Source organism: Seriola dumerili, unplaced genomic scaffold, assembly GCF_002260705.1.
Source record: "Seriola dumerili isolate Sdu_G_001 unplaced genomic scaffold, Sdu_1.0 BDQW01000050.1, whole genome shotgun sequence".
Lineage (NCBI taxonomy): Eukaryota > Metazoa > Chordata > Actinopteri > Carangiformes > Carangidae > Seriola > Seriola dumerili.
The window spans coordinates 2672752-2689630 of NW_019174305.1; the positions used below are offsets into that span (position 1 = coordinate 2672752).

General features: G+C 41.1%; 1 protein-coding gene across 8 annotated transcripts in view; it reads left to right on the plus strand.

Annotated features, from left to right (window-relative positions):
- endov (endonuclease V) overlaps window positions 1-16879 on the plus strand; it is a 63142-nt gene that overhangs the window by 27970 nt on the left and 18293 nt on the right. For 5 of the 8 annotated variants that reach the window (XM_022740036.1, XM_022740039.1, XM_022740041.1 and 2 more), the window contains exon 8: window positions 4880-4949. The exons of 2 other annotated variants lie outside the window; for them this stretch is intronic. In XM_022740036.1, the coding sequence (XP_022595757.1) occupies window positions 4880-4949 (70 nt within the window). Of the gene's footprint in view, window positions 1-413; window positions 492-4879; window positions 4950-16879 lie in introns of those variants that run through there. One more of the 8 variants, XM_022740043.1, reaches the window with a different exon arrangement.

A 16879-nucleotide genomic window follows, 5' to 3' on the forward strand; every position in this document is an offset into this window, starting at 1 on the left:
GATTCGCTAATTAGTAGTAAACGCAAAGTACAGCTGATGTTTATATGGCGGTAGTTTGTAGTATTTTTACTATTTGGTCATAAACCAAAGACAAATTAAAAATTTTACCTGATGATTGTAAATGAGAACTTAAGGGATCATCAAGTTTATTACAGTTCTGATTGGAACATGAATGTCTGCACAAAATGTCATGGTAATCCATCCGGGCGGCCTAATGACGAGATGGATGGCCCCGTGTTACTGTTGTTGTATCTGCTCTCTTTGTGTGTGTGTGTGTGCGTGTGTGTGCGTGCGTGCGTGCGTGCGTGTGTGTGTCTGCATGTAAGCACAGCTCAAGCAGCATTGGGGACTTTTTTCTTTATGGCACTATGTAAATGAGGAGTCTCAAACCTGCTGTTCTGTTCTGTTTTGAGGTTTTCAACATTTCTCCAGCTGTAGCTTCTGCCTGGATCTTCCTCTCCTCTCTCAACTTGAAGTATTTTTACCCACCGGGGAGGGAGCAGCGATCTGAGCACAGACAGAAAACACTACAGCAGGTTAGGTTGTTGGCCACTGCAGTTTTAACATGGTTTGCCACGCTAATTCAGATCCCCACAGGCACTTTAAATCAGAAGCTTGCAAGAAATATGCAGCGTAATGACCACGATTCAACATTCCCAGACAGAGATGAGCTGGTGCTTAAGTTAGTATCTCAAGCTTAAAAAAGCACCGACGTCATACTTTAAAGTAGGCTTCACCTTATACATGAAGGTGTGTGTGTGTGTGTATATGTGCATGTGAGAGTTTTGATTCATATTTATTCTATCTGACATAGCAGCTAGCTTCATTGTGAAGTGTTGCTCTCTCATAACACAAATACTGTCATGGAGATGTGTGCAGACATTCGCACACATACTCTTCACACAGACACACACACACACACACACACACACACACAAACACATGGGTCCTTGCCAGCAATTCACATCTAAATTGCATAACTGGTATCAAATGACTGTGCAGCAGCAGAACAGTTTGATCAGTGGAGACCAGGTTTATGAACTCAAACAGCTTCACTGAATCAAAGCATTGATCAAAAGCTGGTGGCAGAAATAATCAGACTGGGCCTTATTTCTTCAAGTTTTTTTCATAATGACCTTTAATAGCAGCAGCGTGTCTCATTCCTCCAGTTTGCAGAGATTTGATTGACTGATTGATTTATGGCTCTTCAAAACACACAGATCCAAGGGATATTTGTCGAAGTGAGAACTCTGATCATCTGACTACAGAATTTAGTCAAGGCACTGTACACAAACACACACTTAAGGCATGCTGTCTGTGAATGCAGACAGTCAAGGATATACCCAGTGATGATGATGTACATATGTTGCAGCTTCTCTTGTTCTACCCTGAGCCGTACAGGCAGCACTTCATCATCATCACAACCAGCATGAGTTTGAGAAGATGCTTTCAGTAATTTTGCATTACCTGCAACTTGTTCCTAAATTTAAATGGTCAAACGATCATATCAAGTGGAATGGGCATAATCAAAATAAAGGATGGTTCTTACTTGAAATTGAAATGGAATGGTTTACTGGCACTCTTAGAAAATCCTGTTATTCCTGAATGTGCAGCAGATGACTGAGATACAATTTCAGTTCTGTAACACACAGATTCTAATGTTAATGTCTCTTGCAACATCCTCTTAGTTGCAAATATGAATGACTTAGCTATACCCAAATGCACTGAAAGCTAATTAGCTACGAGCCATTCTCTCCCACATCCTAATTCTGCAGTGATCTCATTCTAACCGATATCTTTCCCAGAAACCAGTAACAGAACCCATTCACCAGAAGCTCGCCTGTAACTGCGGTTCAGGGCTGTTGCCTAGGGCGCCACCAGCTGGAGGAGCCAGTTGGTGGAAAGCAAAATCATGGAATGACTGTTGAAAACGTCCACATGAGACAACCACTGCTGACAGTCAAAAATGTCGCATTTTGTTAATAATGAGAGTCGAAATATGTGGAAACCCCACTTCGGCAACAGATTTACAACAGGTGACAGGTCTTGTATATGTGATAGATGTGTGGGATACAGCTTCAGTTCTGTGACACAATTTTTTATCTGTTTGTCCTTTGCAGCTTCTTCTTAGTTGCAAGTAAGATTGAGTTTCTGGAATGACTGGTTCCTGAGTATTGGTAACTCCATGAATAGGATACAAAGCACTAAAGGACACTTTACAAAATATTATAGGAAGCCATCAAAGAAAAGCTGTGGGTGATATGGGTTATATTTTCTTAATGCAGAGCTATTAAGCTGTCAAACATCCAAGTTGCTTGAGTAATTTTAATGCGGGCCTAATGCATGCTAAATATGCACTGGAAGCTGTGTAATTTAAATAGAACTCCACAATATATTGGATAATAAAATGCGACCAGGACATTTATAACTATAAATAAGTATAAATAAAAGAAAATACCTGCACTTCAGGACAGAAATGACAGAGAGTTGGTGTGTGAGTAAAATGACACACCTGCACACATGATCAGAAACTTAATATTAGAGTATGAAAATCCAGGTTGCTTTTGTTCCATATCCCATCCCAGACATTATTAAAATCAGGATAAGAGATAACAGGGAGTAATGTGCATGTAAAGGCACTAATATGATGATGATAGGACATGGAACAGAGGTTGAGGTTGAAGCTAAATTAACTTGAAATAAACTAAAATGTGATTAAATTATTTGGCAGCGGTGGGTGTGCGGTGGCCTATAGGGCATCAAAATGACCAGAAAAAGCCCTGCTTGTTATGGTATCTCTGTGTCTCTCCCATAGTGTTTCTGCTCCCCTTTCTTGCCTTGTGTTACATATGTGTCTGCCTGGGCATGGCCCTCCGGTCCCTTCCCCCACCAATCCACTTGTGCACATGCTACTCATCACCTCATTAACTCAACAAGCACCTGTAGTATTTAAACCCAGGCTGCGGTCAAAAAGTCAAAATAATCTCCTTTTTAACCACTTCTCCTCAACCTCGATGGAAAATGTCATGAGGTCAAGGAAAGATGTGAAGGAGAATTCATAAGGACTTAGGTAAAGGCAATTGCAGTGCGGAGAGAATCCGACTGCATTTACACTAAGCTTCTTTTTTTTTTTAACTAACTTGGAAGATAAATCCTCCTTCCCTAACCACAAAAACTGAGCAAACAGGAATGAAATTTTAAAATAAGATGACATGAAAGAAATATACAAATATAGAAAGCTGTGTCAGTAAAATAATAATTAAATAGAAATAAGGGACTTAGCAAGAAATCTGAAGAAATTATATTCAGACATAAGTGTAAAGTTTATTCATACATTTACATATACATTTCTATGCAATTGTTATAGAGAAAATAAATTTTTAGTGAATTCCTCAATGGGAGGGGATTTAGTGAAATGACATTTATGTTTAGGCTATAATATTTTGTTATGATGATCATATTGTTAACTAGAAATTCAATGTATTTGTTTTTCATGATGACTCCTAACTGGACAAATTTGAAAGAGAAGAGATCTATTTATGGTTTTCGGCTTCAGTCGATCAAACAAGGATTTCCATGATTGTGTCACAAACATAAAACAGCTGCTCTGTTGTTTCTACATGTGCATGGGTCTGACGATGTGAAAATTCAATGGTGCGTTGCTTTAAATGTTGCAGCTGCAAGGAATTATGGGACAGCATTTTATCCTTTCCTTTCATAAAGGAAAGTCCAGTGTTTCCTTTGCTAAAGGAGATAAGATAGGAAGTATTGAAGCTCCTTTCCTTGTCACTGAGAGAATATAACCAGCTCTTATCATGGCTGCCGCTGAAATACTTCCAGGTCATTTCACTGAGTTGGGAACCTTCCTAAGTAAAAAAGACTTTTCGACCCAAACCCTTCCCTCCAGTCTTCAGCAGATTGCTCAGTTCATCTACGTGATACAACTCTTCAGCCAACTTGTAGTTTTTCTCGCCTGAATACTCGTGTTGTCTTTTGAACCCAGTTTAGCTTTTGTCTGCTTGCATCTTTCAGCAGTTCACACCTCCTTTGATCCTTTTGGATCCTGAAAAACTTTCTAAATCATAACACTGCTGCAGCTGCCATGTAATTAATCTGTAAAGAATAAGAGAGGCCCTAATATTGAGCCTTGAGGAACCCCACTAATATCCTTAGCCTTTGACACAGTCCCAGTCCCATAGTCCATGAATGATGATACAAACCAAAGTTGTAGCAACTTCTTGAAATGACAGCTGATTGGATCATAAGCACCAAATTAACAGGTGAAGGGTTCATTCATGAGTACTCTCCCTGACAGCAGGGGGTTTACCATCCCAGTCTTCATTTCATGTTGCCTTTGTGGAGCCTCGTCTTCACAGCATGAGTTTTGATTTGTTATGACTATTTAGTGAGAGTAACCCACAGCAGCACTGTGATAAATAAATGGTAGATTTTTGTGAGTCTTAAGAGGAGATCACAACAAAGAATATTTAAATGACCTGAGTATGGGTGCTGTAATATCCTAATGATGTTAAGATGGAAATGCTGCTTAAGAGACATGTGCACAAACACCTCACAGATAATGATTTATGTTGTTTGTCAGATTTGGCACCAACCACAAGAGCTCAGTTTATTCTGTGTAACTTCAGCATCGAGGGACTTAATTTTCATTTCAAAGTTCAGAGGAGCTTGTTAGGTGTGTAAGGGCGTTCCTGCTCACCTCTGACAGCAGCTGAGCAACTGCAAACTGTTTGTGACAACTTGTTAAATGTGGAATCTCTCCCTCTTTTTCTCCCTTTTTTCTCTCTGTGACTTTTACTGTCTGTCTCTCTCTTTCCCTCGTCCTTTCTTCTTCCTCTCCTCTTCCTTTCCTCTTCTGTAGGCCGACTGTCGCTCCAGAGAATACCTTCGCATACACTTCCCAGCTGCAGATACAGGAATCAAAGAATGAGGTAAGTGACAAATAATATATATTAGACCTTTGTGTTCTCACACTCCAGTGCACACATTCGCACATGCAATTACACAAATAACTTGTTTGTGTGGTACCTTGGCACATGGTGAGAGGAGTGATTTACACAGTCTTAAAATAGGATTAAAAGCCACTGCAAGTGACTCATTGAGGAATTTCCCCAAATCCTAAAGTAAAGCCAAGTTTCTTGGTAGAAGGCCCAAAGATTCTTATCTAATTTCCTGTTAAGCAAATTTATTGTAGAGGAGCATAAAAACTCTGGTAGCTACAGAAAACTGTTCAGAATAGACAGACTCTTGCAGAATTTGCTAGAATATTGATTGAAGAATTGTTTTTGATCAAAATATCTTCTTCTTGCCTTATTAGCAGGCACACATGTGGAGAAAAGGGAGTGAAGTCGAAATTAAACCCATACATCAGATCCAGTGTGTGTGTGTGTGCACATGGCATGTTGGTATGCTAATTTTTTTAGCTTTATCCCGTGTCAGCAGGGAGGTCTGAGGTCATGTATGAGCACCCCTGCAGCTAGTTGGGATTCCTCATATTTTATTTTAAGATGAGAGCTTGAACCCAGGCTTCTTGTTTCAGTAATAGTACACAACTCCATTCTGCTGCAGAGGACGTGGAAAGTTTAAGAGTTTAAGAGCCTTTGACAGATTCTCTGCATTTTCAGAGGGGTGTGGAAGGGGCAGAGGTGAGCCAAGGATGCCTGAGGTTAAGCAGAGACACACAGGCAGAAAAGGAGAAGTAACGATGAGCAGAGAAAAAGCCTTTGATCCTGTGATTCTCATCTGAAATAACAGGCAGTGCTGCTCAGTTCGGCCCTATCTTCCTCATTACCAGTCAAAGCTGCAGACCGTTAGCACACTAAGATGCTTCAGAAATGTATTTTCAAACATGCACAGAATTGAACATTCAGCACCCAAGTGCAGCTGCTTGTGTGAGCTGACACTTATATGTTCATTCACAGTGGCTCACACGCAGGCACACTGGTGTGTGTGTGCACTCTAACATCCCTCAGTGTACCCCACTGGGAAACATAATGGGGTGTCCGTGCTGATCTGCTCAGAAGCTCCCTGACGTGGTGAATCCTCTGAGCGCGCCCCACTCTTTGATCAGCCTCTCTACAAAGAGACTGAGACAGGGAGAGAGGCTTTGTGCTGAGTAGGCAGCGCTGTAGCAGGTTCCTCAAGGCCTTAACCCAGCTTTACCCTTTCACTCACTCAACAGGCTGCAGGCACATTCGATCAGACCTACTGTACATTAGCAGTTAGAGCTGGTGAGCTTTACGCTACAGACATGTGATCCCATCATTTCTAATATTTATGTTTTAACAGGACTATAATTTGTATCTGAACATCATTGGTGTTTGCTGTGGATTTGTTTGGAACATGATTATTCAGGTAGGCTTGTCTGTCTGTTCGCAGGATATCCCAAAAAGGAGCTATTTGTAAGTTTTGCTACAGCCAGCATTAGCATTAACAGATGTTTACTTACCAGTCTAGAACAAACATGAGTTCAGCATCATACTTAATGCCTTTACTCAACAAGAGCTGTCTCCAGAGGTAGAAAGCAACTCTCTTGTTTTGGTTCTATTTCTCTCACTTATTTTCTTCTACTGAAGTTAGCATGCTAACCAGCTAGCCTTGGTCTGGTTGGACTGTCTCGTTATTCACTGATACTGAGTCACTGTAGTGTCCAGCCTGCCCTGAAGAAGTAGCGCTGCTCAGAGGATGTATTTTAACCTCTTGTACTATAAACAAAACGATGGCTGAAGCTCTTGCCAAGACTGGTAAGTAAACAGCTGTTCATGCTAATGCTGGCCATGCAGCAATAGCAAAACTTACAAAGAGCTCCTTTCAGTTATTCAATGAAAAGTGAGCCCATGGGCCAAAGAAGATGTAATTAGATTTGTTGCAGGTGGTGCCAGCATGTGGTTATTTTCAATGCACTTAATGTTTTGACTTGTAATTCCTGAACCCTGCAGTAAATGCGAGTGCTGTTAGTCATAGCTTAAGTGGTTAAATTAACAAGTTTCATTTTGGCACAATTATATAGTTTGTATGTATACATATATATGTGTGCACATATATACAATGTGCAATTCCACATTCTTGTTTGTGAACTGCTTTATGTCTTAAACATGCGCAGTTGTGACAAATTTCGTTTTACATTCTGTTTTTACTCCAGGTGACCCTGCAGAATTTGAGTGCATTTCACCCATGCAAAAGCAACGTGGTAAATTTGAATTTCCATTACTCAGACGTCATGGCTCATTTTGAATATTGAATTATTCAGAAGAATGAAAAGCATGGGAAAACCTCCAAGTTTGTAGTGGTAACACATAATTGCCTTTGAGTTACACCAGATAAAGGGAAATGAAACCTGAAAGAGACATTTTTTTGCAAATTACATATTTCTAGTGGTCTGAAACCAGGTTTTTTCATTAGCTAAATAGATTGTGTCAGTGTTAATATGTTTTAGTTATAGCTGCATCCAGTTTTGCCACCGATTTGCTGACAACACATGTACAAAAAATTCCTGATATCTTGGATCTAGACTTACAAAAGGATGAGGACATGAACAGTTTTCCCACTTGGTCGCTTACATTTGTGGACAGTGAGATTTGACATAAATGACAGGATTTTAGGTATTTTTTTTAAAGTCATATCCATCATCCAGCTAAGGTTTGTTTGTCACTTAATAGCCTACAGTCAGATGCAGATCCATCTTCACTTGCAGATTAATCATTTATCAACATTTTCTATCATCTGTGTTTTGTGGGCTGAGTGGCCTTGATGGAGACAATTCCTCCCTGAATGCTTTTTAGTTTTCACATAATGTTGAGTGTGTGGTGTTTTAGAGACGTTCATGCCTCTTGTGCTCAAAGAATCTCAGCCTGCTACAGCAACAGTAAAATGATTTTGAAGGAGGATATCAGAGTCACTACATGTCACATTCCTGGCATGCATCTAGAAGTATGTACGTTTGGTTTCTTTACTGTAAATTATTTTGTCTTTTGCTTTCGATTTCCCTAATGAGCTCTCTATATGCAAGCAGGTAATGATTGTTTGCATGTTATCACACAAATTGTTGACTCATGTCGAGATAGTTTGATGGAGGACCCTGTTTTTGGACACAGATTGGTATCTCTATCTGATTTAAGACACATAATCTTGTCAAGACTGAATAAGAAGGTTGAAAATCAGCCTTTTGCTCCGAGTTCCTCAGTACGTAGCTGAACTCATTCCAGTGTTCAGCTGCAGATAGGCTCGGGGAGCGAGCAACCTGACAGCGGACTGTGGTCCGTGTCCCTGGGTGGCAGAGGAAGAGAAATAAAGTTTCTGTCTCTGTCAAAGACAGAGGAGAGAGACATGAAGGATGGAGCAGCAGGAGAGGAGATGAAGAGATCCCATGAGGAGGCAAACAACAGGGTTGCAGAGGGAGGGAGGGAAAGAGCAAGAGTGTGGAAAAATCAATGGCTGCGTGAGAGAAAAAGAAAGGAGTCAAGGCAAGAGGATAAAAAGCTATCAGTGGTTAGAGTGACAGAGTGATATGCTGGTTGTCTCTGGATTTAACTCCTTGTATGTACTGTTATTGATCGCTTTTATTGTTGTATGGTGATACAGTATCTGAACTAAAGAATACTAGAATACTCAAACTGGTCTGATTTCTTCTACATTAAAGCCAAGTGAGGCAATAATTGTTTTGGTGTCAATGGGCAGAAATCACCCGTCAGCATATTGCATTTGAAGTGGTCTGAGAGTAAACCAGACGTGTGCACCTCCTCTTGGCTCTGTTTTCAGGAAATCAAGCATGTGACCGGAGACTTTGGCCAATCACAGGTCTTTTCGGAGAGAGAGAGAGCGCTCCTATTGGCTGTTCTACTAATGCAGATGCATGTGCATTTTTGACATTTTTTGCTTTTATTTGATTGAAGGATATTGTAATGTGACAGGAAACACAGGAAGAGCAACAATGACACTTATCAATGCTGCTATGTGTGAGTTATATTTAAGTTTTAGTACCATTGTAACACCATGGTCCCAAACTATCAGTAAGCCATCGGGAAACTATTTAGTTTCGATTATGAAGATTGTTTCAATCAACTTCATGCTGTTATTCAAACTGTACTGCCCTTTTCAAAAACTAAAATGCCATGGAAAATGTTGTGGAGGCAGTCGGCCCAAGGTTGGACCAATGAGCTCTGTTGGGAGCAGCCGCTCTCATTAAAAAGTTATAGTGGTACAAGGACACAGCTTGTTGCTGGAGGTACTATTCAGTGTCAGTATTAACTGGAGGACTGAGCTGCAGAGGCAGTCATTGTTTCATCACCCTCCTCCGCCCCAGTCTCCATCTCAGAAACACCAATTCAACCGTATCACTGACTGTCGGCTTGACATTTTTTAAACACCATCACCCCAACTCACCTCGTTGTGGACTGATTCATATACAGTGTGATGCATATACATGTGTGCTGGTGTGTGTGTGTGTGTGTGTGTGTGTTAAAGGTCAAATGTCAGTTTGGACTTCGGGCGGATTGTTCGGTCAAGAACAAAGTCACTGTTCCCACTTTGATTTCTACAAAACCTTTTTTATACACATGCACACAAATGAGTAATTTGTATTCATCAATGCAGTTTTCATGCAGTTTTCTTTTGATTTTGGACAAAGAATCATACATATATTTTGTTTTGTGTGTGCATGTTTTTTTTACTAGTACTTTGTGCACACATATTGGTGTTTTTCCTCCTTTGCTGACATAAACTGGGCACGTTTATGTCACTGCAGTTTCATTCGGCATTATGTAAATTTGATTTATCGTTTGGGATTTTGTTAAACTGATCCCATGTAACTTTTGCTGAACATTGGCACCTGTTGCAACAAGGAAAGTGGGATTATGCTAAAAGCTAAAATGCAGTTTTGTTTAATAGACTCAGCACTCACAGGAGACAAAGTAAGGCTGTAGCAGTGTATTGAATTGAGTAATGGTGCGTTTTCTTGCTCATGTATTTGACTTTTATTTTTAACGGTAAGAATGTGTTATGATATTAATCTGTTATAGTTAAAGAGTAGATATAGGTGGACATAATATATCAAACTCAAAGTTTGCTAACTCAATGTGTGCGTGCGTGCGTGCGTGCGTGCGTGCGTGTCCTAAAGGACTGTAGCCTCTGGCTGTGTGTATCAAGTGCTCGGCCCAGTCTGACCCAGACCGTGGTGCAAACACTTCTGATGCCAACTCTGCTTCTAAGGGACAGCAAATAAAACATGTTAAGGTGACTCGAGGGCACAAAGCTTTAATGATATTTTTTTCTCTCCATCTGTCTCCAGCTCTCTCTCTCTCTCTCTCTCTCTCTGTCTGTTCTGCGCTCTTGTATTTTTCTCTCACACACATACACAGTGAATTCAGAAAATCAGTTATGTTAATGTGGAGAATTAAGATTAATTGATTGCTACAGGGTGGAGAAATATGAGGACATGTACAACGCCGAAATCTGCTAGTCCATTTACAGAGATGCACACTGACTTGTATGACTTTGCCTCTTATTTAATACAATTATAGAATAACACCAGGTTAATTGCTGAGATCTGGGAACATGGCAAAATTAGAAAGAAAGAAAGGATGTGCAACTATTAACACCATGATTTCAGGTGTCTGGTAGGTTTACTGCCCGTCTGATGGTACGACTGCTGTTAGACCTCGCTGTACCACTGTAGCATTCAATATTTTTGTATTTCAACAATGTATAATTTAAAATGGGTCACTCTTGGCAACAACCATACAGGGATTTGTCATCTGACTCTGCCATTCCCGGCACCTCTGTGAGGCTGTTTAGCCTCTTTTAGCGCATTGTTTTGGTTTTATGGCCAGTTAACCATTTTGATTGAAAGGCTCCCTCTCCGGCAACGAACAACAAACAGAAACAGAAAGGTTAGCCACTAGCTAATGAGCAAAGTGAAGCTTTTTTTAAAGATATTTCCCTCAGGGTGGGTGGTGGAAACAAAAAAATAGCTAAAAGCAGTGTGAATATTGGACTTAAATTCATCAGATGGTCAGAAACAACTTCTGCTGGATGTGTAAATAGTATAATAGTAGAAAGCCATACTATGTCAAATGTGTGTGTGTGATGGTCAGCTTGTTGTGGAGCAGCCAAAAACACAGACTGATGCTGCTGTAAAATGTGTTTTAAAATGGGGCATTTGTGCCGTTGACGCTTGTTCTCTGGAAGTTCATGATTGTTGTAAATCAACTGATACTTTTGGCCAATAGTGGCAGGGACTTTGGTGCGTCTTCTGAATTCTTGCATCATTGACATTCTATTACATCCTGTTTAAGTGGGAAGTGCAAAGAACTTTTAATGTCACTGCGTCACTACTACTTGGACTGTTTCTTCCACAGTTTGTCTCCTCCCTCTCTCTGCTTTTGTGAGCACGAAGTATGAACCTAAAACAAAGAAAAGGCTCCCTGTTCAATTTGCTGTTGAAATCGGAGCTGGAGTTACAATAAAGCCATTTTGCTCCACTTAAGAATCTCTGAAGGCTTTACTTCTATTGTTCTCTTCTTTCCTCTTATCTGTCCTTGTTTCACCATTCTCACGTATTGTTTCTTCATTATGCCTCTGCGCCGCCGACAGTCACAGCTGGAGACGTAATGTTTTCGGTCGTACATCTGTCCGTCCCATTCTCCTGAACATATCTCAGTAACGGCTTGATGGAACTTCAAATTTGGCACAAACATTCTCAAGGACTCAAGGATGCACTGATTAGAATTTGGTGGTCATAGGTCAAAGGTCACTGTGACCTCACAAAACACGTATTTGGTCATAATTCATTCTTACGCTGATTAGGACACAGTTTAAAACAAATATCTAATAGGATAAAATGATGACATTTTCCAAATTTGTCAAAGGTCAACTTCAGTGTGACATCATAACGCAAAAACACCTCTGCCCGTTATTCAATGCTGTAACTCAGGAAGGGGAGATTGTGACCATATTTCCTGCAACTCGGCGGGTTGGCAGAGGCAAACAACTGTGAGGCAGTAATTCTAGTTTGTTACAGTTCCACTGGTTTGGCTTCATGAAAATGAGTTTGCACTTCATATTCAACTCTCTCTAATCTGTTCTGTGTGACTCCTTCCTTATCTGGCATGAAGATGGAGGCACATTCTCCTTTTTGTTGACATATTAGCTGATGGAGTCATCAGTTATTTAGAGCTAGTGAAGGACAACTTTCAGTTGAGAGCTTTTGGTCTTTTTTTGCTTTTTTTTTTATCACTTGACCCTCCATCGCCATTATGCCTCTTTCCCTCTTTCCCTCTCTGCATTCCTCCCAGTAGAGAGAGCTGCACAGTGTGCCTGAGGCAGCTGCAGGCGTTCAGCGGCACCACAACAGTGTCTGTGTGTATTTGTGTGTTTATGCATTGAAGTGAGGCATTGGGGGGAAGAGATGATAGGGAAGGAGATAAATTGCGAAAAGGTCAGAAAGTGTAAGGGTGGCAAGGGTGGGTGTGTGTGTGTGTGTGTGTGTGTGTGTGTGTGTGTGTGTGTGTGTGTGTGTGTGTGTGTGTGTGTTTACATGCTGATTTAGGGGGTTGAGAGCAGAGATGACGGGGAGGAAGATAAATCAAGAGATGGTTTGAAAGTTAAAGGGTGGGAGGGAGCGAGAGGGAGAGTTGACGTGGCATCATTGGACTGTGAAAGAGTTTCTCTCCCTCTTCATCCTCTGTTTCTATCAGTATTCTGTCATCTGTTTCCACGCCAACAGAGATTTAGAAATTGCATAGGAAAAAGGGAAACAGAAAAAGTGTGCATTGCAAATTTGTAGAGCAAACCCTCAAAGACTGACTCCATGGGCTGGGAGGGGGAGGGCGGTGATGGGGATGATGTGGAGGGCGTTGCTGAGGGAGAAAAGCCAATGCTTGATGTGGAAGAGGAAGCCTGCAGATCGAGGAAAGACCCTTCCCTCTTCCCTCCCTTCTCTCTTTCTTTTCCTCTCTTCATCCATCCTCCCTCCTGTCTGTGTGATGCAGCAGAGGAGAAACCGCATCCATTTCATCATGCCCGGCCTCACACAGAAAACCCCTCAGTGTCGCGTTTTTTGCGCCGCCTCGCCTCGCCTCCCTCTGCCTCCCTCTGCCAGAGTGCCGCCATGTGCTGCACAAGTGTTGATGAATTGCCACCACCTGCCTCATTTTTCACAATCGCCATGTCGTCGTCAAACACACTGACACAAAACTACCGTGCACTCCTCAGCGATAACAAGAACAATCGCCGAGCCCCAGGAATGAGAGACGGGAAGACAGAGAGAAAGGGCAAATGAGCGAGTGGATAAGTGGGTGGGGTGTGGGGAGGGGGCAGATGAAGAAAACATTGCTTCATTTAGATTTTGACAGACAAGTAGGGATACAGTTTGCCAGTGACAAAAAAAATCGGTGTGCTGAAGAGCAAGAAATCAGTTTGAACAAAGTTCGAACAAATATCAGTACTGTTACACTTACAGTTCACTGGCTGCACTGAATCCACACAATCCGGGATTTCAGTAAACCAGGGAAGCACTGAGACACAGGTATGAGAAGGTGGAAAGCAGGAGTGTTACAAAATCCCTTTAGCTGCTCAGCAGTTGTGAATTTTAACAACGTCACTGCATCAGGATGCTACAAACAACAGTTTCGTTACCTGCCAACACCCTAACGATACTGTCATTTCCAGCAGCTGTGTGACTGTAAATCACCCTGAGGTGGTTGAGTCATGAGGGGGTGAATCATGCCATACACTGATGCAGGATACTGCTGCTGTACAGAGGGTACTACAGCAGGAGAAAGGTCTGGATGTGACTCAAACATGTGGACAGACACACAAGTTAATCAATAGAGTTTCCACTTGTCTGTTTCCATTTGCTCCCATCATGCTCTGACCTTTTCCTGCGACTGTTTCTTTTCTTGGTGGATGATGTTAGTGAGAAGCATCATAGTCTGAGGGTTTAATACACTGATGAACCTCTGACAAATCACTGGGTGGAAAGATCTTGTTTGTATGTTTGTTAGTAAAAAGGTGGATATGCAGTATCCTGAAGGCAGGTAGTGTTTTCAACCCATTTTTATGAGCATTTTCAATTTGTGCATAAAAGAAAACCTGAATACAAACCCAGGAAAATGAAGGGAATATTGCAAAAAGGGAATATTGCAAAAAAGTTTTTAAACCCGGCTGAGGTGGGAAAAAATGGTTTATAGACAGAGAGACAATGTGTTGAAGGAGGAGACCGTAACAGATTTTCCAAAAACACACCTTGACATTCCAGTACCTGCGTCTGCTTACTGTACTGTAGACACTCACTGTCAACTGCCTCCACTCCACCAGAGAGTGCTAAGAATAAAGAATCAAGTCCAAACAGGGGCTCTCGTTGTGTATCACCCTTCTCTAACAAAAGCAACACATGGAGTGATAAAATCACTGGATGAAACACCATCTGAGGTGGGAAGTGGTGATGAAATATATCAGAATTACTGGTTATGTTACTAGTCACATGTTCTTGAATATATTTGTTTAGTTGATGGAAATGCACTCATTCAGATTTTGTTGCTCTTGGTAAAGCTTGTTACATCATGTCCATGTAAATACAACTACAGGCAATGTGAATATGGAAATAGCAGTTTAACTTGATTATATGCAGCGGTGACGTGATTGTTATGTGTCCTGTTTTAAGGCTGTAACTGATGATTATTTTTGTAATTGATAATCTGTAACTTATTTTTTGATAAATTGTTTGGTTTATTTATTATCAGAAAATTGTTAAAAAATATTTTCCACAGCTGAGAGCAGGAGGTGATATCATGACATGATGTCTTGTTATGTCCAACTAACAGTCCAACACCTAAAAATATATAATCAACTATAATGTTAAAACAAGGAAAAACAGAAAAAGTTCACAATTCAGAGGCTTAAACAAGAAAATGTTGGAGTTTTTAACTTTAAAAATGACTGAAATATTCATCTTTGTACATATACTTACACTCATGCCTCTTTTCTTTTCATATGTTAAATTATTCATAAATAATGGAGATACAGCTGAGAATGGGAAAAAGCAGCGAGTGAAATTGTGAATATGATTGTATAAGTTGCTGAAACAGAAATAAAAGTTTAAGAAATTACTTGAATAATTATTATATAATTACTTGAAGCCAATTAATTTTCCTGTCAGTCGACGAACTGATTAATCAACTAATTGTTTCAGCTCTAGTGCAGTTATATATACAGTCTATTTATTTTTCAGAGGGTATGCTTGTTTCATGTTTAGGATGATGTTTTTTTATATAATGATCTGTACATTTGAAGCAAGGTTTACTTATTAGTAATAAAAAAAAAAGAAATAGGTAAAGCCACGGTTTTCTGTGTAAATATTTGTGTCACGTCTGCTGTGGCTCTGGAGGCTGAGAAAATGACCCTCATGATGTCATCAGGGCTCTTCAGTCTTGACAGAAAACCTGCAATATGACCTGTGGGCATGGAGTTTATAGTGTCCAGAGAAGGTCTAATGAAAGTTTATATCGAGTTGCATTATGGGAAATGTAGGATCCAGTGTTTTGATACTTGACTCATACCTTCGAATTTGGCCATTTTTAAAATTGTTCACTTTGTGGATGTACAATACTAAATCACTGCAGTCACCATTAAAAAGTTGATGAATGGCTGTAAAACATTTTAGTTCATAATGATGGATGAGTCAGTGTGACAAGTCACTTGGAGTTTAGTATTGAGAAAACGTCCAAACAGGAAAACACACAGGAACCGTGAGTGTTTTCTGTTTTGTGTCTTTTCAAAAAAGTGACAAAAAGTGTCCCTGTGGCGAAGTAGCTTATCTCCACCATCGACAGCAGCCTCTTATTCTGTTGTGGCATCCTGACGTGTGTGTGTGTGTGTGTGTGTGTGTGCGCGTGCATGCGTGCGTGCTTGTGTGATTGATAGATGACTGGACCAACATCGCCTGGCACTTGAGTTAAAATGACAGATGAGCTGCTGCAGTATCAAACAAACGGCCTTGTTTATCTCCAGTAGAAGCTCTGGCACCAAGCTCACCCTCTCCCACTCACACCAACATCACGCATACACACCCGTGCATCCCCACCCCTGCCCGGTCTCCAGCCGTCCGGGTGTCTTGCCATCAACCTCATCCCAAGCGCAGACTTCTCACAAGCCCTGGCTGTAAACCAGAAAATCAATTGGGCCTTTATTTTCCCCGAGGCTTCCAAAGACAAATCAATTGAGGCCGATCTATTGTAATAAGGATGCGTCAGCCTTGGACGAGGCAGAGGAGATGCTGCGAACATCGGTTATTAGATTTTCCAGCGAGGGGAAGAGAGGCTCAGCAGACAGGGCCGGGGCTTTTGTTTTCATTGAGTGGCTGTTATGTGAAGTCCACCCCTGCTTAGTAACTCCATCGTCGGTGCCAGCGGGCTGCTGCTCGTAAGGTGCTTCAGTCAGCAGCGATGCTCGACTTCGTCGGGAGTGGGATTAACACTCTCAGAAGCCTTTCCCACTGACTGGAGGCTTCAGACATTAATGAGATTCCCACCTCAGCTTTGTTGTGTAACATTGAACCCTGTGTTAAACTATTCAGGAGCTGTTTGCCAGATGTCAGCTGGCTCCCTGATTAGAATGTTAACTTTATTGCCTGTTGTACATTGTGGACACTGTTTAACAAAAAAAAAACACACAATGACAGTCCAGCAGTCTGCTGAGTCGGTGCTTTGTCCCCATACCCTGCTGGGGGGTGTCTGGAGGAGAATAAACCCCCGGGCCTGTATCAGCTCCCCTGTTTCTCCCCCTCTCTGACCCCATCATCAGAACACTGATATTTGACAATCATGCAAAACCCTAGATCCCCACCCTCAGGAAATCTCTCTTACTA